At 43.6% G+C, this 26,319-nt stretch overlaps 1 protein-coding gene across 1 annotated transcript; it reads left to right on the top strand.

Annotated features, from left to right (window-relative positions):
- The first annotated feature begins 7,489 nt into the window (after positions 1–7,489).
- LOC132383008 (apoptosis regulator BAX-like) lies at positions 7,490–22,742 on the top strand. The gene is made up of 6 exons (XM_059953681.1): positions 7,490–7,672; positions 11,841–11,889; positions 13,222–13,389; positions 14,013–14,148; positions 19,729–19,833; positions 22,347–22,742. Exons 1-6 carry the CDS (start codon positions 7,564–7,566, stop codon positions 22,440–22,442), a joined length of 663 nt encoding a protein of 220 aa, XP_059809664.1. The 5' UTR covers positions 7,490–7,563; the 3' UTR covers positions 22,443–22,742.
- Positions 22,743–26,319: the final 3,577 nt, after the last annotated feature.

Genomic DNA, 26,319 nt, shown 5'->3' with positions numbered 1-26,319 from the left:
TTAAAGCATAGCACTGTTACGTTTTTGTAACTTCAAAGCATTAAATTAATTTGAAAGGAAGGCACGAGTGTCCGAAATGTGAATGAGTCTAACATCGGGTTTACTTCAGACGAGGTTCGCACGCAGCGCGATGACGGAACAATTCGCGTATTTGTACATATTCGCCGCAATGAGGATTGAAACGAGCGAGGATGCTTAATCAAACAATAAATTTACAATATTACTCAAATATTAAACACTCAACAAGCACCACTGCTACTCATATGGGCCCCTCCGGGACGATATACCATTTCTAAACACAAAGTACACTGCAGATGCCGTGGTTAAATCCTGACTAAGGGTCTCGGCCCGAAACGTCGATTTTGCTCGTTTCCACGGATGCTGCCCGACCTGCTGAGTTCCTCCAGCTTGTTTGTACGTGTTGATAAACCACTTCAATGTTTGAGGGGCTTCCCTTCCCCATGTGTGGTAGCAGAAAGAGCCCCGACGGAGAGGCTTGGTGGCTGCACTGAGGAGCCCGGATTGTGCCTTTAGCAGTACAGCACTCCCCTTACGGAGATCCCACTCTGATAGAAGACCAAAGGACGCCTTTCACCAAGTTGATGATCTCCACCTGATGTCCCCCCCCCCCCCCCCCCCGGGAACACCCGTAGATCGTCTGTTAAGCAATTGGTGGGGACGAACAGGGCTTCGCTCTCTCTCCCTGTCTGTCTCTCTCCGGCACAGCAGGTGGCGGTAGCGCACCATTTCAGTCGGTCCACCAACTGGAATAGAAGAAGATTTCAGTCTCCTGACTGAAGGAGATGGACAAGAGCGATTAGTAAGCGTCTCCTGAGCACAGGAGGAGGCGACAACGCCGGGACCAGTCAAGAGTTACAGCCCCGCCAGGAGCCAGAGGAAAACGCACTGAACAAGTTCTGCCGTGCACTACCTAGGACAGAAGGAGGAAAAGGAATAACAGACTTCTAAAAATTTACGCAAGTCAAATAAAACTTATAAGGATTTATTTTCAACAACAGAAACAGGATTTGGCTCTCATAGAAACATAGAAAATAGGTGCAGGAGTAGGCCCTTCGAGCCTGCACCACCATTCAGTATGATCTTGGCTGATCATCCAACTCAGAACCCTGTACCTGCATTCTCTCCATACCCCCGATCCCTTTAGCCACAAGGGCCATATCTAACTTCCTCTTAAATATAGCCAATGAACCGGCCTCAACTGTTTCCTGTGGCAGAGAATTCCACAGATTCACCACTCTCTGTGTGAAGAAGTTTTTCCTCATCTCGGTCCTAAAAGGCTTCCCCTTTATCCTTAAACTGTGACCCCTCGTTCTGGACTTCTCCAACATCGGAAACAATCTTCCTGCATCTAGCCTGTCCAATCCCTTTAGAATTTTATATGTTTCAATAAGATCCCCCCTCAATCTTCTAAATTCCAGTGAATATAAGTCTAGTCGATCCAGTCTTTCTTCATATGAAAGTCCTGCCATCCCAGGAATCAATCTGGTGAACCTTCTCTGTATTCCCTCTATGGCAAGAATGTCTTCCCTCAGATTAGGGGATCAAAACTGCACGCAATATTCTAGGTGCGGTCTCACCAAGGCCTTGTACAACTGCAGTAGAACCTCCCTGCGCCTGTACTCAAATCCTTTTGCTATGAATGCCAACATACCATTTGCCTTTTTCACCGCCTGCTGTACCTGCTTGCCCACCTTCAATGACTGGTGTACAATGACACCCAGGTCTCGTTGCATCTCCCCTTTACCTAATCAGCCACCATTCAGATAATAATCTGTTTTCCTGTTCTTGCAACCAAAGTGGATAACCTCACATTTCTCCACATTAAATTGCATCTGCCATGAATTTGCCCACTCACCTAACCTATCCAAGTCACCCTGCATCCTCCTCACAGCTAATACCGCCGCCCAGCTTCATGACATCCGCAAACTTGGAGATGCTGCATTTAATTCCCTTGTCTAAATCAATATATATTGTAAACAACTGGGGTCCCAGCACTGAGCCTTGTGATACCCCACTAGTCACTGCCTGCCATTCTGAAAAGGTCCCGTTTACTCCCACACTTTACTTCCTGTCTGCCAACCAATTCTCTATCCACATCAATACCATACCCCCAATACCGTGTGCTTTAAGTTTGCACACTAATCTCCTGTGCGGGACCTTGTCAAAAGCCTTTTGAAAATCTAAATATACCACATCCACTGGTTCTCCCCTATCCACTCTACTAGTTACATCTTCAAAAAATTCTATAAGATTCGTCAGACTTGATTTTCCTTTCACAAATCCATGCTGACTTTGTCTGATGATTTCACCTCTTTCCAAATGTGCTGTTATCACGTCTTTGATAACCGACTCTAGCATTTACCCCACCACCAATGTCAGACTCACCGGTCTATAATTCCCTGGTTTCTCTCTCTGTCCTTTTTTAAAAAGTGGGGTTACATTTAGCCACCCTCCAATCCTCAGGAACTACTCCAGAATCTAAGGAGTTTTGAAAAATTATCACTAGTGCATCCACTATTTCTCAGGCTACTTCCTTAAGCACTCTCCTCGGAAGCATATGCAATTCTGATCAGAAGTACAAGCCACTAAACTTAAATGAGAACACAACTCGGAAAAATTAAGTAAGTATCTCTATTGAAGAAAAAGTTAACCAATGAACGAGCATGAGCCTTCATGGAAGACAGCCCCACGATCTGAGCAGACTAGGTTTGGGCTAGGAAGTGTGGGACATCTGGTTCAGAGTTGGAGACCTCTTCCCAGAAACAGATGGGTTCCTCGTGACAATACAGGACCAGGTGGTTAACAGAAAAAAGATCAAAAAACACAGAATAAAGGTCCAACAAATTCAAGATGATGAATGCGGAAAATGCCGGGAGAAACCAGAAACAATGCAACACATTACAGGATCCTGTGGCAGTTTAACTCAACCTGATTTCTTACACAGGCACAATCAAGTGGCAAATCTCATTCACCAAAATCTTGCTTTAAAATACAAACTCATAACATAAATCACACCTTACTATAAATACAAGCCTGATCTAGTTTTAGAGTCAGAATACCAGAAATTACATTTTGACTGATCTGTTATTTCAGATAGGACAATCCATAATAACTGTCCAGATATAATAATACAGGATAAACAACAAGAACAGCTTACTTAATAGATATAGCCATTCCAAACACATACACAGTTTATGGAAATCATTAAGTGAAAAAGCTCCAGAAATATGCTGAATTAAAAGAAGAAATAGAAAGACTTTGGAACATGAACAGGGTATACATTGTCCCGATAGTGATATCGACAACTAGTATCATCCCAAAGTCACTGCACAATTGCATTAGACAATTAGGGCCACTCAGTGATATATATGGAAATCTTTAGAAAGCCACAATACTAAACACTTCTAGCATAGTCCAAAGAAGAAGAAGACTAGCCCTTAACTCCGCAGTGGAGTTATCGGGGCACCGTCATGACGGTGTTTCCGTAGCGAGCTATTCTTGTTTTACGATGCCAAGTTGCTAGCTCGACGCTCAACCCGTCTTGGATTCGAACTTGGGACCCTTCACTCCGGAGTCCGACGCTGATATTATTGTGCCACCAAGTGGGACAGCATAGTCCGAAAGTTACTGGCAATTGAGAAATGAGTGTGCTTGGCTATGCCCACAGTTCAGATTTTACCAGCTTGAGCTGAGGAAAAATAAATTCCTATAAGTTACTCTGGGCATAGCCACTCTCTCTCATCCTCAGAATCCAGTGGTATGAACAGGTAAACTGAGATCTTCCTCGGTTGCATTGGATGACCATGACGTCTTCTGCGCCTCGTCATGCACTTTGCCCTCCATGGAGCGTTGCAGTAGCGCCTCCCTGGCCGTTGGATCTCATCCACCTGGTCCGCTGGAGCTGACTTTGCACGCTAGGAACGGGGTGTGAGGCCGCCAGCTCCCCTTACCTGGTTTAACCAGCCTGTCAAAGTGGCGTACTGGGGTGTGGCTGCTGTCACAGGCGGGCAGCTACTTGGAGCCACAGATGAGAGCTCAGTGTCCACCAAAGGTGACTCAGCTGCCCCGGAATGGACCCCTTCACCAGAGGTGCTACCACTCCCTGGACACCCCAAGCACCTTACTTAGTGGAATATCAATATCGTAAGCACTGACCTTCATAGATTGTTTAGCCAGCCTATCGACTACTTCACTTCCTTCCACCCCTACATGAGCTGGGATCCACAAAAAAAAACAAAGAAGCACTCCTAAATACAGCAGCCACAATAATGTTTGTCCAACAAAACGTCTGCATGATTACTGGACACACTCACCCGGACGTGGTCCTGAAAAACGTTGTCTCATTTTTACTAAGTACTGCACCAGCAGTTACGGTCGAAATGACAATAAGAAGTGACTTGACTTGGCCATAATGCAGAGAGGAATCAGAACAGACAACTGCACAGGTGGACTATACATCCCCTCTATCTGCTGGAATGCCAGAAACATTGCACAATTTCAATAGAATAAATTGAAAGTTAATTAGATAACCTTTTCCTAATCGACAGCTGAAATTCTGGGACATAGACTGCCACACTGGCATTATGAGACACTGGGTCTTCAGAGCCATCAGTGAACACTGGAACCATTCCATAATATTGAAGATGCATATGTCGGGTCATACTACCTCTTCAGATACACACCAGGCACATTTTGACTGCCTCTGCCAAAGAGTCAAATCTACCCTAGTTGAAGGGAAATCACCAGGGAGGAACAATGATTGAAGAAACACTGGGAGAATAACTCTAAATATTAGACAGAGTCTTGTTCTCTGCCTAATCATTCCCTTCCCACCCCAAACTGCAGAACTTGTGATCCTGATGTTCCCAAGAATCTTTCAACATATTCTTAGTTGAACGATTATTCTCATGACCCCCAGTAATTCTAAGCCGTCTGCCATGTTCGCAAGTACATTGGCATCTGACCCGCTTCCACCTGCAGAGCAGCCTCAGGTGCAGACGGGGACAGCACCAGAACACAGACAAAAAGCCTGGGCTTGAACAACATCACTGGACAGCAATTTTTTTTTTAATTTTATTTTGCTATTTTGCTTATGATAGACTGCTGGCAGCTGAACCTAAATATGATTTCAGGCTACTTGTATCACATAGGAATTTGGAGAAATGAGGCACTAACTTCCATTGAATATAATACATTTAATGGCACAATGGTGATGACGCATTGTAATAGTTTAACTGAGCTAAAATGTTTTGTTGACGATTTTCATTTATACTCGGTGTCTGAGGCTTCTTGCTTAAGCGTAAATCAATAATCAGACAGCATTGATGGATTCTAGTTGCCCTGATTCCATTTCTCCATGACCACAATGTCATGACCACAATGAAACCTTTCCCCATGCTCATCACTGACTGCACCAAGATCTGCAGGGACGGAGTCAAAATGGGAACGCAGGAAATGAACCTTTAGTGAAATGTTGCACTTCATGGTTTTGTATGCTTGCCAACCAGCTGGACGTAGTTTGTTAAGTTGCCAAGAAAATTTTTAACAACGTCCTTGAATGCCTTCCATGTGATTTTCTCTTGTCCCACTAGAAGTTCTCCGAATTGCCTGTCGTTGATGACCTGTTGGATTTGTGGACCAACAAAAATGCCTTCCTTAATCTTGGCATCAGTCATTCTGGGAAACATCTTGATGCACCATCAATAACTCTCGGAGACGGGAGGCAAAAGGTAGGCTTTTATTAGCTGCAAGAAACGACCACACAACACCCTGGAGACGGAGGGGGGAGCAGTGCCTCCAATCTCCTTTATACCGGGGTCTGTGGGAGGAGCCACAGGAGCAGTCAGCAGAGGGGCGTTTCCAGACAGGTATATGTAGTTCACCACACATCTGTCTCAAACATTGAAATTTTTGTGCCTAGTGAGAGCAAATTCCATCCTTGTGGTCTTACTGAACCTAATAACTCTGCTTTTGCCTTTGACAAACCCAAGTCGCTAACCAGGCATTAATTCAGATTGAGTTACAGGATGAGACTCACTGGACATAAAGTGTCCAAAATCTATACCAGTATCAGTGCCCTTTTCATTCCTGGCTAGCGCATCATGACATTTTTTTTGCCTCCTCTCGACTCCCTGTCCCTGGTGACTTCGGTATGGGGAAGGCCAGGTCTCACAGCTGAAGGGAGATTGGGTATTCAATAGATGTATTGTTTTTAGCAGAGAAACCACTGCACTGATCAGACAGAAGTCCAACTCTGTCACATGATCCAGAATTCTGCTCTCGCCATATTTTTGGCATTGACTTCCGAGTAGCTCTCAGCCAAGCTCAAAGATCGACAGCGCGCGTCGCACAACACATGTGAGGACCCCCGTCTTTGTCTCGCTCGCAAATTTCACACCCAAAGTAGGCTTTCTTAATACGAGGAGCCATGCTCCGTCCTTCGCACACACGTCAGGAAGTATCGCGGCTGTTGTAACATCGGCGAGACAACTCGCTGTCACAAATAATCCTGAAGACACACTCAATGTGTTGTGGGCGTGGAGCATGCGCACCAACGTGATCACAAACCGATATACACGTAAAGGCAATGCCTAGAACGGTGCGTGCGAGACGCTTTTACAGCCTAAAAACCTATCCCGCCCTGCCGAAGCATGCCCAGACATGCCTGGGCACGCTAGAAAACTTTTCAGCTTACATTATATGCAACATTTTAATTGACTTGAATTATGAATGTAGATAACAAACATGGACGACTCTTTTTTTTTAAATGGTGTGTGATAGTGAAAATTCATGGTGATTTTCGTGAGCAGCTGCCCAAAGTCCATCTGATACACTCACAAGTATTCAGGACGCAGCGCATCCCCGATTTTAAAAGTGAGGGGGCGGCAGTCACACGTGCAACACAGCCATCATGTAAGACTGCTACAAAATAATCATGGGTTCTCTATTAGTGTCCCGCTCATAACAAGGACAGTCATACATCCCCCAAGTATTTTATTGGCATGATGCCGTCAAACTTCACATCCACCCACATGCCCAGGAACATAATCACCGACTCTTGTTCCAACGTCTGTCCAGACCGTTTACTTAAATTAATAAACGGAGTTTTTTTTTTGCTGCTGCTGCAAACTTACCCCCCCCCCCCCGCCCCGTGCAGGAAGTGGAAAAATGGAGTGAACAGCCTTAACCTCATCATTTACAAAATTTAGACTACTGCCCTTTTTTTCCATACAGGCCCTATCAGCAACATACAAGTTTTTGGAAGAGTCAGGATCAACTCTAGACGAAAAAATATAATTTATCATATACTGGTCAGGGCAGGACTACTCCCTTTCTGGGCTGGTCCAGAGTTTGAAGACGAAAGTCTGAAGTCTTCTTCAGTCAAGCGGAATGTTCCGATTGGACGTTCGGCGGAGGACCGCGCGCCTTATGAATATTAATCAGCGGCGGGTGGGCGGGGCCGCGCACGCGCGCTGCGCCTTAGCAACCCTGGGAGCGCCGGGCTGCCGGGCTGCGGGGCTTCGGGTGGCGGCTGTGTGCGCCATGGCGGAAGTCGGCGCCGGTGATTGTGGCTGCGGCGATGCCGAGAGTCGGAGACGGACACCGAGTGGCAGGACCGCGCCCGGGCGGGGGGCAGCGCAGCGGTCAATGGGTGAGGAGCAATCCGAGCGTGCCCGGCTGCCGGGGGGAGGCCTCTTGCGATTGCCGGGTGCGTTGGGGGCGGCCTCTCCCCTCCGCTCGGAGGGGGAGGCCCATCCCGTTACTGCGGCTGAGGTGGGTGGTGAAAGAGGCCTAAGCCGTTGCTTGGGGCGTGGGTGGAGAGGCCTATTCTGCTCGCCGTTTTATCTGAACGCAGGAAACTTGAAGTTTAAAAATAAATGCTGGGAATCCTCGGCAGGTCGCATTCCATGGATACAGGCTGGGTAGCAGAGTGAGGGCTATTCCGTTGCCCAGGGTTTTGTAGAGAAAGGAGAGGTTCGTCTCCTTTACACTGCTGAAGAGGTTGGCGGGCGGTGAGAGGTCTGCTCCAGGTTAGCCTGGTTTGCCACTTTTAGAAACTGGGGGGGGGGGTGGGGATACGTTTGTAGGCCTTGTTTTCTTTGCTTGGATGTCGGCTGTCAGCTTGCCGCTGGGCTTTGTGCATACACTGCTTGCGGGCAGGTTCCTTGAGTTCGGAAGTGATGCTTGTGGTCCTTTAGCTGCTGGGGAGATGGAGGCGCTATCTTCTTGCCGTGTTGGTTGTTAAAGTCCAATTTCCCGGCTCCTTAATCAGGATAAAGGAGCCAAGATCTAGTATTGATGTTGCATCGTGGGCTGCTAATGGACAGTCAGGGCTGTTTTGCTTTTTCTCCCGAGGCTGAGGGAGCTTTTGACCTGTTTATACTTCACAGGGAGTTGTGCGTCTCACTTCCTTTTGTTAAAATGACTGGTTTCGTATTCAACCTTCTTTGGACATCATTGCACTTGAAATCTAATTCATTTTGATTGTGTCAGCTGTGCTGACGCTGTTTGTTCTATTCAGCTGTGTTTACTAGGAGATATAGTACAGTTTTTGTAAACCTAACTCTTAAATTTGTAATAATTGCGGTTTAATATAGTTTATACTTCGTCCTGGACTTGTCAGTGTTCACAGCTTGTGTTTGTGTCTTGAACAGCTGTTTTCGACCATAGCACAGTATGGTACAGTATAGGCCCCTTAGACCATGATAAGCTGACCTTCTGACCAACCTACCTTCAACCTAAACCTTCCCTCCTATATAGCCTTCCATATTTATTTCTTCCATATAACGATCCAAGAGTTTCTTAAAACCTCCGTAATATATTTGTCTCTACCACCACCCAGACAATTTACTGTGTTCTGGGTAAAAGGAAAAATAATGACTTTTTTTTCCCTCTTTTCCCCCACCCCTTTCCCCTATACTTTTCTCCAATCACCCTAAAAGTATGACCTTGCATATTAGACATTCTTGCCCCAGGCATAAGGCACTGCTGTCCACTCTGTCAATGCTTTTTATTCACTTCTACCAAGACACCTCTCATCCTCCTTTGCTCCAAAGAGTAAAGCCCAGCTTGTTCAACCTTTCCTCATAAGGCATGCTCTCCAATCCAGGCAGCATCCTGATAAATCGCTTCTGCATCTTTCCTGAAATGACTGAACACAAATTTGGTCCAGTCAGAGAGTTGCAATGTTACCTGGCTGCTCTTGATCTCAGTCCACCAACTAATGAAGACCAATGCAACATATTCAAAGTATTGAACTTGACTGGTGTTCACTGACCTTGGTGAATTGATGTTAGCTTGGTTGTTTTCCCTGATTTGTGCTGGACTGGATGATCATGTCTCATTTTGGGACCTTTGTGTTCACAATATTTAACTGGATAAGTTAATTGGTGTGAGTTTACTGGAAATGAAAGTAAGTACATTCTGTGTTATGTTCAAGTTCAATAAAACACTGACAGTGACTTATCACACCCTCGCTCCCCAATCTTTCACTGTGAATAAAATTGTGCAAATAAATTCTGAGCAGTTAATCTGAAGGCATCAGCAGACCTCAGCAAAATGCTCTCTCATTGGTCAGTTTGTGCTGAACATTATATTTAAGAATGTCCTCAACTGATCAGGTAGCTCTTACAAATATGGCAACAATGTTGGTGTTAGTACCTGTGTCAGGTTAGTCTGTGCTGGTGCATTAGATGGCTAAAGCCTGACCTGCCACTGTGATTCATAATTACTGTTTAACATCTGTTGGTGGACCTTAATATGCTTTTGTCTGGTGAAGAAATTGCTTTTCTGTTTGGGGTTGAATGCATGTCATGTAGTAGATTAAGGACAAGAGTTCCCTCTGAAGCTGCAATTTGGTGTCACTGTGCATCTGCAAATCCGCTCTATTCTTGGTTTATGTCCTGAACCTCTATCTTGGGTTCTGCCAGGCGCATAGCAGTTAGCTTTGTCATGCAGTATAAGATCAGGTGCTCCAATGACTTCCCCACGTCATGGTTAGGTTAGTGAGGTTTGAGCATGCTGTGTTGGCACTGGAGATATGGTGACAATTGTGGGCTGTCCAGCATAATCTTTTACTGATCTGACACAATTGTGCATTTCACTTCACGTTTTGCTGCACACATGTGCAAAGCTAATCTTTGTGGCTTGATTTCCTATCACAAACTGATTGTTATTCTGAGGGGGTGTGGCGGGAGGGAACTAATAGTTCCTGGAGCCACACACCCATTCTCACTTTTAATCTTGCTGTTGTGTGTCCATGGCTTTATTTAGCTCTTCATGCTACATTACCTGCAGCAGTAAAATAAGGATTTCTGTGACAAAGCAAGATAAAACTGCTTCAGGCACTGAGCACTGTTCTGCTATTCCCTGTGGGTGTGTGCTTTCTGTAAGTGTTTCCTCGTGCAGTTTAAGGATGGTTAGCTAATACAGCAATAGTGCAAAGTAATTGCACCTTATCTCAACAAGCTGTGTTTAATACAAAGCCTACCTTGGATGTTCCATGGGACATTTGGCTCGAAGCATGATTTCAAAAAGCTGACAAGCTAAAGATGGAGACTTTACATCAGGCTGGAAAGAGGTTTTTGTGGAAGTCTCTTTAGAGTAATCTCTTGAATGGGTGAGAGGCTTTTACTAAGTTTTGGATCTAGATAACAACAGCATGTCTGCTGGTGATAGGATGCACAAAATATACTGGAGGTAGAGGTCAGAAGAAACTAATATTCCTCAGCTTTCATCAGGCTGCTGGTTGCCTATAGCTGCCTGAACACTACTGGTTCCCTTCCTAGACCCACATAATTCCTGCTGCTGTCTGAGGAGTTTTTATGTTCGCCTTGTCACCACGTGGGTTTATTGAGTGCTCCTGTTTCCAGTTGGTAGGATCATTGGTCATCGCAAGTTGACCCATGATTAGGCTGGGATTATATCCGGGGGCTGCTAGGCGGCATGGCTCGAAAGGCCTGTTCGGCACTGTATCTTGATTAAATAAATATGCTGGAGGAATTCAAGCAAGGCAGGCAGCATCTATGGAGGACCTGCTGAAGAGTCTCAGCCCAAAACACTGCACGTGACTGACTGGAAATGCTCAGTGGCACGGGCAGCACCTGTAGAGGAAGAAAACTGACTTTTTTTTTATGGCCTTTATTTAGAATAATTTTTTTAAAATTGTAAGTAAGTTTTAAGTTGTAGAGAAGAGGGTCTGGGGTGTCAAAGTTGGGCACCATGGTAGTGTAGGAGTTAAGTGCAACACTATTACAGTTTAGGGCGTTTCCAGGTTCTGTTCTGCCGCTGTTCTGAACGGATTGCCTGTGCATCCTCCCTGTGGAATGTGTGGATTTTCCCCGGGCATTCTGGTTTCCTCCCATAGTCCACAGACATGTGGGTAGGTTAATTGTTCATTGTAAATTGTCTACGATTAGGTTGGAGTTGCTGGGCGGCATGGCTTCACACTGTATCACTCTAAACATAAATACAATGCAGCATGATGCCACTGAGAGAAGACAGTGAAAGCCGATTTGTTCAGAGAAGGTGTAAAGAGTGAAAGGGAACTTGCTGCTTCCCGTCTCAAACTTTATTTTGTTCCGTCCCCTAATTTGCTGTCGGTCCTTTTCCTACCTGATTGAATTTTTCAAAATATAGAACATCTTTTCCCTAGTTTAATGGTTTTTATTTCTGTCGAGTTCTTTCACGTGTTGGGAGTGGAAGTTGTGCTGTATATTAACAGTGACCGACAGTGTGTGATATCCTGCAGCTGGGCCTCTGTATTTATAGGTGACTATATTCAAACAAGGCGATCTAACTTTGTTTCTCTTTTTTTATAGATCAAATTAGTGAGCAAATTATGCATACAGGGGGAGCACTTTTACGTGAGTAAGTGTCAGATTTTTTTTTGATTGCTTCATAACAGTCACTGCAAGGTCAGAATTGCTGTGTCTTTGTGCTCAGATGCATGGTGCAAATTCCCAGTTTTGGGCCATGTTAGGAACTGTTTCTCCATGGGTAAAAGATCTACGGAATATCTGGTGTCACCTGCAGGAGATGTCTGATTTGCTGGTTAGAAAGCATTGAGGAGCATCTGTACAGAATAATGAGAATGGAAGGTCCTGGAAATGCATAACAACTTGGCTGCATTTGTCAGGGGTAGAGAGAGTGACAATTTCAAGTTGCTGGTTGTCAATATCTCTGAGGGCCTAGCCTGCATGCGACATATTGATGTAGCTATAATGAAAGTAAAGCGGCGGTTATATTTCATTAGGAGTTTGAGGAGATTTAGTTTGTCAACAAAGACACCTGTAAGTGTACAATGGGGAGCATTCTGACTGCCTGGTATGGGGGTACTACTGCACAAGATCGAAATACAGAAACTTGTGAAATTAGTCAGCTCCACCATGGATACTGGTCTCTGTAGTACCCAAGACATCTGCAAGGAGCAGTACCTTTGGAAGGCAGTGGCCATCATTAAGGACCCCCACCACCCAGGACACTCCCTCTTCTCATTGCTACTATCAGGAAAGAGGTACAGAAGCCTGAAGACACACTCAATGATTCAGGAACAGCGTCTTCCCCTCTGCCGTCCGATTTCTAAATGAACATTGAACCCATGATCACTGCCTTACTACTTTTTATTGCACTCATTTTAATTTAAGTATTTAATAAACTTAATGTAATTCAGATTTTTTACTCTATTTGTCGTGTAGTTCATTGTACCACTGCCATAAAGTTAACAAGTTTTGTGACACAACCAGTGGTGGGCGCGTGGAATGCACTGCCGGCGGCGGTGGTGGAGGTGGATAGAGTAGGGTCTTTTAAGAGACACTTGGATCGGTACATGGAGCTTAGAAACATAGAGGGCTATGTGGTAGGGTATCTCTCGGCGGTTTCTAGAGTACGTTACATGGTCGGCACAACATTGTGGGCAGAAGGACCTGTATTGTGCTGTAGATTTCTCTGTTCTATGCCAGTGATATTAAATCTGATTCTGATGAACATATGCAAAGAGGATGGATGTTGTGTGGGTTCAGTATAGATCTGTGACGAGCAGGGTAAGGGAACCCTTGACCAATCAACAAGAATTGTGGGATCCGAGGCACTGCACAATTAGCTGAATGGGGAAAGTGAGGTAATTAATACTAAAGAAGGTGGAGGAACGGTAGGTTCCTCCTGTTTTATTGCTTCTGAGAAAGTAATGTATTGAAATTTCAGATTCATCGTGGATCGAGCAAATAGAGGAGTTGATGGTTGTGAGGTGCATTTAACTGTAGCTGAGCTTGGTGGTCGAGAGGAGGAACTGCGTAATCCCGATGTGAAACGCCTTGCCGTCTGCCTGAGACAGATTGGGGACGAGCTGGATAACAACATGGAATTGCAAAGGTGAGGTGTTCCTGCCCAAAGATGGGGTCCTCGGCTCTGTTACTGCTGGATGCTTCATCTCACCATTGGCCAGTTTGGGTTTGCTTCTCCCCAGTCCTGACCTACTAGTCATCCTTACTCTCATTACCTGTCTTTCCATTACAAAACACTTGGGGAAAGTGATCAGTTGGGAGTGGTTTGGTGTGAAAGTCCAGGAATGCTTTATTCACTGGCCCACAACAACCTTATAACCATATAACAATTACAGCACGGAAACAGGCCATCTCGGCCCTTCTAGTCGGTGCCAAACGCTTACTCTCATCTAGTTCCACTGACCTGCACTCAGCCCATAACCTTCCATTCCTTTCCTGTCCATATACCTATCCTATTTATTTATTTTTAATGGCAATCTGGCACACTTTGACACCATCAACCTGTCAACTGAAAACCAGTTTTGGTGTAAACATCAGTACCTGGATTGTCTGGCACCATGTGATGAGGTGCCTATGATTTGATTGTCCAACTTATCTCCTGATCATTCCTTGTGCATTTCCTAATTTCAATTCTTGCTACACCCTGAATCCTTGTTAAGTGTAATGGTAATACAATTAAAGCAAGTAATTTTCACTTCCTCCTGCACACAGGATGATCGATGATATTGGTGCCAAGTGTCCAAAGGAGACATTTATCAAAGTAGCCAAGGAACAGTTTGCCGACGGAGTCATCAACTGGGGGAGAGTGGTGACACTCTTTTACTTTGCCTGCAAGCTTGTTGTGAAGGTATGAATGTTTACTGTGCGTGTGAGCAATGTGCCTGTTAACTTGAATGTCGATTGTTCTGCTATTGGCAGTGAGATTGCTGCATTGGTAGATAACCTTATTTTACTTTATTGTCACCAAATAATTGATACCAGAGCGTACAATCATTACAGTGATATTTGTTTCTGTGCTTCGTGTTCCCTGAAGTACAAATTTAAATTATAAAACATAATTGGAAAATAGAAAAGGGAAAGTAAGGTAGTGCAAGTCAGGTCTGGATTTTTGGAAGGTACGGCCCAGATCCGGGTCAGAATCCGTTCAGCAGTCTTATCACAGTTGGAAAGAAGCTGTTCCCAAATCTGGCCGTATGAACCTTCATGCTCCTGAGCCTTCTCCCAGAGGGAAGTGGGACAAAAAGTGTGTTGGCTGGGTGGGTCTTGTCCTTGATTATCCTGGCAGCACTGCTCAGACAGCATGTGGTGTAAAGTGAGTCCAAGGATGAAAGATTGGTTTGTGTGATGTGCTGGGCTGTGTTCACGATCTTCTGCAGCTTCTTCCGGTCTTGGACAGGACAACTTCCATACCAGGTTGTGATGCACCCTAGAAGAATGCTTTCTACGGTGCACCTATAAAAATTACTGAGGGTTTTAGGGGACAGGCCAAATTTCTTCAGCTTTCTCAGGAAGTAAAGGCGCTGGCGGGCCTTCTTGGCAGTGGACTCTGCTTGGTTAGACCAAGTCAGGTCATTTGTGATATTCACCTCGAGGAGCTTAAAGCTTGATGTCATCCATGCACTCACCAACTTCTTGATCAAGTAGTAGCTTCCAGGGAAAGAAAGTAATGGACGACCTATGGAAGGAAAGGAAAGTCTCTAACTTGCATCCGAATTTTTGAGTGTTGCAAAATGAATAACCCCTGGTATAGAGGGATGAGGGGACTGCAATGATAATCTTGTGTTAGGGCCCGTCCATAAGTTAGAGAAGGAAAAAAATTCTGCAGTCTAAAATAGTTCAATGGGAAACACAAGAAAATCTGCAGATGCTGGAAGTCTGAAGCAACATGCATGAGATGCTGGAAGAACTCAGGCCCGGCAGTATCTATGGAAAAGAACAAACAGTTGCCGTTTTCGGCTGAGAGCCTCCATCGGTCCTGTTTAAAGGAACATTTGGACAAATCTATCAAATGTTAAGAGTGGGCCTATTTGAGGGAAGGGAACATGAATTTGAAACAGAATGTATTCAACAATGGAGTGATGTTGGTGAAGACAGATTAAGTGTTTGGAAGGGGAGGTTTTGAAAGCCTTTGAAGAAGGTTTGATGGAAGAGTTGGAAATCTGTTTGCTGGTATAGTTCCATTCATCAGTAGAGAGAAAGATGGGAAGTTATTTCATAGCCATTGCTAAAAGAAAAGTTAATCTTCTGGCTGCAGTCCTCCGTGGCACAATGCAAGCTGCTAGCGCACTTTCCATGGAACAGTAATAGCGGGGGAATGGTTTGGATTTGCTGATGATAAACAGCTCTTCAATAATTGGTTCGAGCCTAATGACATGAGAAAAGTTCAGTGGAAGCTTGTCTTTTAGTTACGGAAATGTTGGGTATGAGAGTGATTAGTGGGTTTTTTTTGTGTTCTCTTTGTCTTTGCCTCATCCAGACAGATTACCTGTAACAATACAAGTCTTCACCAACCTTTCTCAGCCAGCAGCGGAGCCATCACCACCTCTATCATTGTCTCTTGCTCACCTTGCTATTACAGGCATTCTTTCCATTCCTCCCACCTTTGCCCTTCTTTACAACTAATGTATGTTTGATTTCTCACTCTTCTCATCAACCTGAGATGTTAACTCTGCTTTCCTCACCACAGTTGCTCCCTAACCCGTTTGTTTCTAGCATTTATCGTTTGTTTTTGTGGAGAATAGGATGCTGAGGGACTGGAGGCAAATTTTAACCTTTAACCCCCAGAGCTTTTGCTCCATTTCTGATATTAGTCATCGTTCACCAGCTCTGTGTAGTGTTGTGGTCTCCTGAATGTAATTCCCAGGAATTTGATCACATCATCATGAACTGTTCCTCCCACTTCCTGTACCTTTGGTTATCCAAGATGTCGGTGGTTATCTGGGTCTGCCTTCCCTGCAAATAAAAAGTTACTGACAATTTTCTGATTGCTGGCCAGATCAGTCTCATACCCAGTATTTCCATAACTAAGCTTAAGTGTAGCCAGAAAATTTTGTTTGTTCTTTTTCTGCTGTGTCACATGACGTGGGTGATCATGGTCTTTTCCTGACCATTGTTCTTGGCAAATTTTCCTACAGAAGTGGTTTGCTACTGCCGCCTTCTGGCCAGTGTTTTCACAAGTGACCCAGCCATTATTAATACTGTTCAGAGATTATCTGCCTGACGTCCATAGTCCCATAACCAGGACTTGTGATGTGCACCAGCTGCTCATACGACCATCCACCACCTGCTCCCATGACTTCATATTCCCCTGATCAGGGGAGTAAGCAGGTGCTACATCTTGCCCAAGAGTGATCGACTGGCTAGCAGAGAACTTGCCTCCTTTGGAACCATTTCTCCACCCTACCACCCAGAAGATATAAAATGTCCAATTCTGCTTAGATCCTGCATCAGTGCCATAGGGATGATAGTGCTGGGTTAGATGGATCTGTGACCTATCTTTCCACCTCTGCTACAAATGACCTTCCATCAGGGGTCCCCAACCTTTTCTATGCCATGGACCAATGGCATTAAGCAAAGGGTCCGTTGACCCCAGGTTGGGGACCCGTGCTCTAGAAGGCACAAATATAGACCACCAGACTTCTTCATTCACTATGAATGTCGTTAATTTAGCTAGATCTTAATTCCCACTTCAGCACAAAAACAGGTCTATTGGCCCATCTAGTCTGTGCCAAACTATTAATTTGCCTAGTTCCATTGTCCTGCACCTGGACTGTAGCCCTTGCTAACCTTCCCATCAAAGTTCAATGTAACATTTATTATCAAGGTACATGTGTCACCACATACAGCCCTAAGATTCTTTTTCTGTAGGCATACTTAGCAAATCTATAGAACAATAACAATAAATGTCAGAAACTGTTAACAGTAAACAAACTGCAAATGCAGATGTAAATGAATAGCAATAAATAATAAGCATGAAATAACAATATAGTGAGTCCCTAAATGACTTTAGTTATCCCCTTTTGTTAAGAGCCTGATGGTTGAGGGGTAATAACTGTTCTTGAAGCTGGTGGTGCGAGTCTTGAGTGTCCTGTTCCTATCCAAATTTCCTTTAAATGTTGAAATAGAACCCAAATCCATCACTTGTGCTGGCATCTCGTTCCACACTCTCATCACCCTCTGAGTGAAGACGTTTCCCCCTCATGTTCCTCTTAAATATTTCACCCCTAACCTATGGCCTCTAGTTCCAGTCTCTCACAAACCTCTGTGAGGAAAAAACTGTTTACCATCTACAGCCCTCAATAATTTTGTATGCCTCTATCAAATGTCTCCTCATTCTTCTAAGCTCTAGGGAATAAAGTCCTCACCTTTTCAACCTTTCCTATAACTCAGTTTCTCAAGTCTTGCCAACATCTTTGTAAATTTCCTTTGCACTCTTTCAATCTTATTGATATCTTTCCTGGAGGTGGGTGACCAGAAGTGCATACAATACTCAAATTAGGCCTCATCAACATGTAATACAACTTCAATAACACCCCATCTCCCGTTTTCATACTTCGATTATGAAGGCCAATGTGCCAGAGGTTCCTTTTAAGACCCTGTCTACTGTTATACCACTTTCAAGAATTATGGATCTGTATTCCCATACCTCTGTTCTACTGCACTCCTCAGTGCCCTACTGTTCACTGTGCAAGTCCTACCCTGGTTTGTCCTTCCAAAGTGTAATGCCTCACACCTGACTATGTTAAATTTCATCTGCCATTGTTAGCCCATTTTTCCAGCTGGTCCAGATCCCGCTGAAAGCTAGGATCACTATCCTTGCTGTCCACTATGCCCCTAATCTTGTTGTCATCCATAAATTTCCTATTCCATTTTACTACGTTACCATTTAGGTCGTTGTTATAGATGATAAATGACAGTGGATCTAGCACTGATCCCTGTGGCACACTACTTGTCACAGGCCTCCAGTCAGAGAGGCAACCATCTACTACCACTTTCTAGCTTCTCCCATGAAGCTAATAGTTAATTCAATTTCTTCGTCCTGATTGCTAAGCACCTGAACTTTCTCAATCAACCTTGTATGTGGGATCTTGTCAAAGGCCTTACTAAAGGCTATGTAGACCATGTCTACTGCCTTGCCTTCAACTTTCCTAGTACTCCCTCAAAACTATGAGATTGGTTAGACACCACCTACCAGACACAAAGTCGTGTTGACTATGTCTAATCAATCCCTATCTATCCAAATACCTGTATATCCCGTAGAATACCTTCCAATAACTTGCCCACTATGATTGTCAAGCTCAACTGTCTACAATTTCCATGTTACTTTTAGAGATTTTCTTGAACAACATTAGCTATCCTCTAAATCTCCTGCACCTCACACATTAAGGACGTTTAAGTATTTGCCAGGGTTCCTGCAATTTCTGCACTAGCCCCCAACAAGGTCGATGGGAACATCTTATCAGGATCTGAGAATTAATCCATGTTAATTCACCTCCTCTATAATCTGTATACAGTCCACAACCTCACTATTGCTTTGCCTTGCTTCCATAGACTTTGTATCCATCTCCTGAGTAAATACAGATGCAAAACAGCTCCCCAATCTCTCTTCTCAATGGACAGATGACTATTCTGATCTTCAAGTGGACCAATTTTGTCCCTTGCAATCCTTTTGCTCTTAATATCTGTAGAACCCCTTGGTTCTTCAAGTACCTCATTTGTTCCTACTTGCCTGCTCCTCAACTCTCTCAAAAACCAAGTTTCCCTAACCCTGTTATCCTTGCCTTGTATTCTGACAGAAACATAAAACTCTGCGCTCATTTCACTTTTGAGTGCTTCCCACTCACCAAACACACCTTTGCCTGAAAATAACCTGTCGCAATCCACGTGCGGCAGATCCTTTCTGATCCCGTTTAAAATTGGTCTTTCTCCAATTTAGAATTTCAACCCAAAAGTGCCAATTCCCCATAAGCTCTCCATTCTTAAGTCTTTCCAAAATTTATTTACCTCCATTTTTTATACCTCTAATGATGTAGCTTCCACAACCCCGCAGGGTAGAGAAATCTTCAGATTCCCATAATAGAAGAAATTCATATGCAGCCCCATTTTAAACAGCACCCACCTTAACTGTTCCTTCTGATTGATGAAATTATCTTGACATCATCCAGATTGTTTCTTTGAGATCTTGATATTTCTATTTGTTCCTCCTCCCATCCGTGTTCTACTTAATTCACAGGACAAGGTTTGTATTGCTCTTCAGTCTCCTACCAGTTGATGTTTTCTTTTTTTTTAAAAAAAAAATTGCAACTTGTGTTCCAGTTTGTTGCAGTGATATACTTTCATCTTCTTTACCCCATAGTAGAAACATTAGTCTCTGGTTATTCTATTTCCCTTTAAGGCATGTGTCCAATCAATAATCTGTCACTTCTAGGCCCTGTGCCAGAAGATTCCAGACATGATCCAGACTATAATCAGTTGGACTATGGAATACATCCAGGAGCACATTCTCCGTTGGATTCGTGACCTTGGGGGTTGGGTGAGTACTTTGGCTCCTCTTGCTTTAAAAGTGCATGGATAAAAGGTAAAGTGGAAGCTTCCTCCAATGTTGGAGTGTGACTAGATCTGTTTCTCTGGAGAGAAGGACTGATCATGTAGTGGTGGTTGGGGCACATTTTCCCTGCTCTTCACAATAAGCCTATGGGATAAGAAAACGGGAGTGCTGCATTCAATCCCTTGCTCCTGTACTGTCATTCAATATAATTGAGGTTAATCAGATCTTTGGCTCTATTCCTCTGATTCCTTTATAGTTAATGAAATTTATTGGGGCCTGTATGTCTAAGTTGACATCCATACCTCTCTGGGGTAGAGAATCAAGATATTCTCAAATGAAATTGATCCTCATTTCATCCTTAAAGGACTCGATCAGTTATCTTGAGGTGCCCCATAGACTTTTATTAACCCTTCTTCCCCCCCCCCCCCCACCACCCCCCAGTCAGGTGAAATGCCCATTGAGGTTTCCTCACAATCTTGTGCTTCGGTGAGCTTGGATACAACTTGCCCCTCAGCTTCCATGGCAAATGTCCCAGCCCAATGAGCCTTCACTATGCTGCCTCCAAGGTAGATGTATCCTTAAATATGGAGACACATCCTCCGAGAGGACCACAACCTTGTCATAGGGTTTGGAGGCTTGCGTGCCTCAATGACCTGGAGAGCCATGTTGGCTGGAGTCAGGGCTTTGTGCTTTGGCTCTTGGTAGGGTCACCCATGCCAAACAGGTCAAAGGGTAGAGGACAGACCCTAGAGGACCAAAGGGTAGATGGTCCACTGGCCCCTCAGGTTTGAGGGTTTGGCTCAGGGCTAAAAACCCGACCAGTAAAAACAAAACTGTTACAGAAACAGCAATGAAGAATCGTACATTGAGTGCAATAGTATTCCTGAGTTTCCACCTGGGACTTGCATGACTGACAGTAATGCAAACTGAGAGGAAGCTACAGACACGATGGAGGAAGCCCTGAACACTGCCAGAGATGGAGGACCTTCATTGTTGCCCTAAACGCCAGTGGCATAACAGGCAATAAGTAAATAAGTTGTGGACGCTGCTCCACGTTGGTACACCAATAGCTAGGGTTTCCCACTATTGTGTTCAATGCCTTGCAAGAGAGGACAGCTGCCTTAGTTCTGTACCCGAGTTCTGTCTTTGTCATTTTGCAAATGGCTTGGTGCTGACAATCACCCTATTGAAATTCAGGCTATAACTGGATGAGAGATCAAGCAAGGATGTAAAAGATTTTAAAAGAGAGGGTAGAATGTTTTTCAGTGTGTGAATTCTGTGCCAGGTGTAGAATGTATTGCTTTATGCTTTTAAGCCAGAAATTATCTTGTCATTCTACTTGCTTTAAATTCTAGCTTCTATTCTTCCCTTGGCAGAGTCTCATTTCTTGGTTCTGCCTATTTTCTTTGTCTCCTTCATGGGTTACGACTATTGTTCTCCCAGTGACTGTGTGAGTTTCCTCTGCTGTTTGTATTTTCTCATATATGCTGGCAAATGAATTGGCATTTACATATTATCATTTAGTCTCGTTTACACTGGCATCTAATTTTTCTGAAATTGTTGCTTCCTCAATTTTCTGTTCATGATGGACCATTTGAAGTTGAACACAAATATAATTTCAGACTACATGAATCTTGTAGGAATTTGGAGAAACAAAGAATTAACTTTTATTGAATATAATGCATTTAATTGCATAACGGTCCTAATGCTTTGCAGTAGTTCAACTAAGCCAAAAATGTTTTGTTGATGATTTTCATTTGTACTCGTGTCTGAGGCTTCTCGCTTAAGTGTCTGACGATAATCAGCCAGCATTGATGGATTCCAGTTGCCCTGAGACCGTTTCCCCATGTCCTGGTGAAACCTTTCCCCTTGCTCGTCACTGACTGCGCCAAGATTTGCAGGGATAAAGTCTAAATGGGAATGCAGAAAATGAATCTTTAGTGACATGTTCCACTTCATGGTTTTGTATACTAGAAACATGTTGTCAAACATCTGCACAAAGTTTGGTGCTCTGCATTTGCCAAGAAAATTTTCAACATTAATAAATGTCTTCCATCCAGTTTTCTCCAGGCCCACTAGAAGTTCTTCAAATTACCTGTTACTGATGACCTGTTGATTTGTGGACCAACAAAAAAGCCTTCCTTAATCTTGGCATCAGTCATTCTGGAAAACATCTGTCTCAAATACCGAAATCCTTCTTGGAAATTTATAGCCATTCTAAAACTTGTCCTGCCATGCAGTATCTGTCCTGCCTAAGCTTGCCCAGGCAAGGTAGAATACTTTGCAACTTACATTAACGTTTTAAGTTATGCAATTAAATGTGGGTTATAGGGAAATTTTATGGTGATTTTTCATGATCAATGGCCCAAAATCCATAAGATTCACCCAAAAGTATCCAGGAAACAAATCTTTGTTTTCCAGTGTTACAGGTTGCTTGAGAATGAGGACAGTGTGATGCTGGTATAGGTGGTTTAATGTAACATATTTTCCTTTCACAGGAAGCACTGCTGGGCACCCCCACCTGGCAAGCTGCTGCCATCTTTGGCCTCGGAGTCCTCACTACTTTGGCTGTGGTACGATGGAAATCTTCCTAAAGCAGCGTGTGGAGTCCAGGAGAGTAGTAGAGGAAAGTGTGCTGGCGTGAGTGCACACTGCTCAATTACCTCAAGCTGCCACGGACCATCGGCTAGCCTGCCAGGCAGATTCCAGAAATTTAGACTTGTTTCTTGTCACCAGATGAGGACATCTTTTTTATTTTTGTCTTAAGGAAACCCTGTGACAAAGCTCCATGTGATTTTTCCAAGTACCAACCCACTGTTGAGCAAGCATTTTTTTTAGTGTGGGCTAATAGGTATTCTGTCAGTATTCTGAGAATCTAAACTGCACTTGCTTTAGCTGGGGTGGGTGGACTGGGTGGGTGGGGGGGGATAATTGGGGGGGAAGTTGGGTGGACTTGTCAGCTGAATCACTTATGTTGCTGCCAGTTCTCCAACATTTTGCAGCCATTTGCAATTCTTCTTTCCACCTAGTCTCTGTGCGGAGACCTCTGGTAAAGTCACTGGTGGAGTGGCGTCTGACATGAATGTGCACAGGAGCAGTTCACACTCTAAGCATTGATTAGCAATAATTTGTTCATAAAGTGATGGACCTCGTGGGTCTCAGATTCACAACACAGTGCATTATTTGAGTTCGACTTCCATTGCCTGTTGCATGCAGTATTCATTGTCGGGCACATTGTGTGGGGAAAACAGGAAGCCATTAAAATGGAGGTTTTGTGCCGGCATATGAGAGCTGAAAAAACTGAACACATTTAGAGAGGGGAAGCGTAATGGAGACGATACTCCAACTAATGAATTGATCATTTGCACACTGATTTGTAGACTTAAATTACATTAAAATTTTGATACCAAGAAAATTGATTTATTCCTAAAACTGAGGCACTAAGGAATGTATTTCCATTGAAAGTACGTGCTGGTTTTGACTATTGAAAAATAAATTTCACAGAACTAGTGGGTTGCTGTTCATTCGTTGCTTCTGGGTAACGGTGGCAACAGGTCTGCAGAAGTAAGCTGTGAAGAACCCAGGCAAGGTTTCTGTTCTTGTTCATTGCCTCACTCAAATCCCTGTCCTGAAGAACATTTTATGTACTGAAATATCTTGGTTTTACAATGGGATGGAAACGTTGTCCTGATGCCCTGCCCTGCCAGGAGAGGAGTAAGGTTAGGGATTATTCCAATGTACATAACCTCAGAACAGGAGATCAAGTGTGTTTTCTGGTTTCCAGATTGTGTGTGCCAGTGTTGAAGGTGGTGTCTGTAGCTGTTGGCAGAGTCACAACAGTGGAAGGCTAGAAACCCAATTCCTTTTTTTTTGTTCTAATTGGTTCCTGGAATTGAGAGGGCTGAAGTAAAATAAGGTGATAATGACATCAAAGGATGGGCAAGAAGTGGTCCGACAGATATTCAAGCTGTCAGTTTGAGTTCAGCAACTGGTACTGCCTATGAAATATGAAGGGTGTTGAGTATCCATTCTGTTGCATCTCTCTGCTTCACCTTTGCTACATCCAGTTTGAGCTGCTGTGTCAATTAGTGCCTTTCTGATTGCTTCACTCAGTCAGTTTTACTGCCACTTCATTAAACATGGCATGGCATTCAATTCCATTCCACCAGCACTCCAATACAATACACTCAGGAACATCAGAAAAGCCATCTTCCTGTTGCAGTTGTTGAGGATCAGCCTCTTGTCTTTGTTAAAGGGAACAAGATTGGAGGGCCTGTCCATCTTGCCTTGGACAAGAATCTGGTCAAGACCAGATTTGTTTGTGCGCATTTGTTATAACAACTCTGTCGCAGAGTTTGTCATGATGCTCCTCTTGAACTTGCCTCCTGCTGAATCTGGCAAAAGGTGAAATACACTGTTCATCATGCAATGTTAAAACCACCTTCTTGACTAAATCTGGGACATGGAATTGGTATCTCAAATGCTCTTGTCAGTTCTTGAGAGGTAGCTCACCCCAAATCTTGTTCCCTTTTCCTTCTGTTCGCGACAGAAATGGCCCGGCCTCCAGAATGTAATCCTCGAAAACCAATTTGGGCTCTAATTTTTCATGGTGAATTTGCAGTGGGTCATGAAACCATGAGTACAATTATATTTCACGATTGCGAGCAATGTTTGGAGGATGCCTTAATGGAATGCTGTTTTGAATTGTTTCAATTGTATGTAACTTGTCGCCATTGTTTCATATGTACCTTTTTAATGTGAGAAAGCTAAGGGCTTTTAGATGGTAGAATTGCTGAGAATCCAAGGGAAAATAACAAACCTCTTCTGCCATACAACTGTTCTAATGGTAGTTGGGTGCCTATGTAGCATCTGTTGTTGGCCATGTTTGTATCCATGACATCCTTCAAATGCCTTATCTTGTATACAAGAATGTGAAATAACCTTTATTGCTGTGAATATCCAAGGAGCAATACTTCTAATTCCTGATGAGTTCTGTTCCTATATTTGTAATCCTTCTGGAAGAACTTGAGACATGTTATTTCTGGTGCTGTTTCTGATTTGCAGCAGGTTTGGGTAATGCAGCCCTGCACGGTGGGGTTGCGGTGCCCTGCACTGCATGTGGTTTGATCTCTACATACAATGCCTATACTACATATTCTTTATTTCAGGACTTCAGGCCTTTGGGAGAGGATGTCCTGTCCCATCTCCATTTAAAAGGATCAGAAAACCTAGGTTCAGTACTGTAACTATCCTCTGTGGGGATAGTTTTTAGTTACTTCACCATATCCTGACTCTGGGATTTTATACTATACTAAAATGTATGCCTGTGTGTAGGTAGTTGAATCCACAGTAAAACCAGTTACTGATGCAAACCACAGGATGTTAAAATTGAGGGCCAAACGTTGGAATGGGTGAAGGTGACTGACAATCAGTTATCAATTCAGTAAATATCTAAACCTCTATGTGCAATTCTATCAGTAGACCTTCCTCATTTATGACTGTTCTGCATACATTCACCTATCATGGGAATGTAGTTTACAAATGCCTGAAATCAGAGTAGATCGTCTTGTCCCTCAAATCTGCTCGGCCTTTCCTTAAGATCATGGGTAACCTTACACAGCGTCACCCTATTCTTTTATTTTTATTCAGTATTCCTTGATACCCAATCTGAAACTATCCCACAGTCAACAAATTCTGAAACTTCAACCCTCTGGATGCTGATGCTTTCCCTCACTTCATCCCCAAGGAAGTGGCAGACCCCTTTCTGGTCCAATGGTCTCTCAGCATTTGCCTCCTCAAACCCAGCCACTCAAGCACTTCTTTCTTCTAAATTCCAGTGACTCTTGCACACACTACTGGGAGGAACTGTTCCCTTTCTGATCAATTCTTTGAAGGTAGGTTGCTGTCTCTTTCTGGCATATGGACCAAAGACTTTTGCTACACTGGAGATAATTTTAACAAACCTTATAGAATTAAAACACAACTTCCTTGTACTCTAATCCTCTTCCCATGAAAACAAAGAAAAGTACCATTTGCCTCCTTATAGAATGTTATGCCTGAATATCTTGTGTAGGCACACCTGGTGCTCTGTCACTGTATATGTAAACCTGACAAATGGGTGAAAGTTGTTCAGCTACCCAGATCAATCACATCACTTCTCCACACAATGACTTTTGTCTAGCCCCTATCATATCCCTCCCAGAATTTATCAATGCACATTATAGCCATCGAAACATCTTGCTTTTGAATGTAGGATTTGCATAATGTGGGCTTCATCTTCTCATTCATTTAATCTGATTTTCCTGCTCATGGGTATCCTTTCCTACCCAGCCTAATGCAATCAATAAATTTAGTTGTAGTCCATTTTTCAACTTAATCATTAGTATTGATTCTGAATAGTTATTGATCCTTATCACAGCTGCATACAGACTGAAAAGGACCCTTTAGATGTCCAGTGTATATCTTAATCTG

Source organism: Hypanus sabinus, chromosome 29 (assembly GCF_030144855.1).
Source record: "Hypanus sabinus isolate sHypSab1 chromosome 29, sHypSab1.hap1, whole genome shotgun sequence".
In the NCBI taxonomy this organism is placed as follows: domain Eukaryota; kingdom Metazoa; phylum Chordata; class Chondrichthyes; order Myliobatiformes; family Dasyatidae; genus Hypanus; species Hypanus sabinus.
The sequence above is the reverse complement of the archived record's forward strand: the minus strand, read 5'-3'. Positions and strand labels throughout refer to the sequence as shown.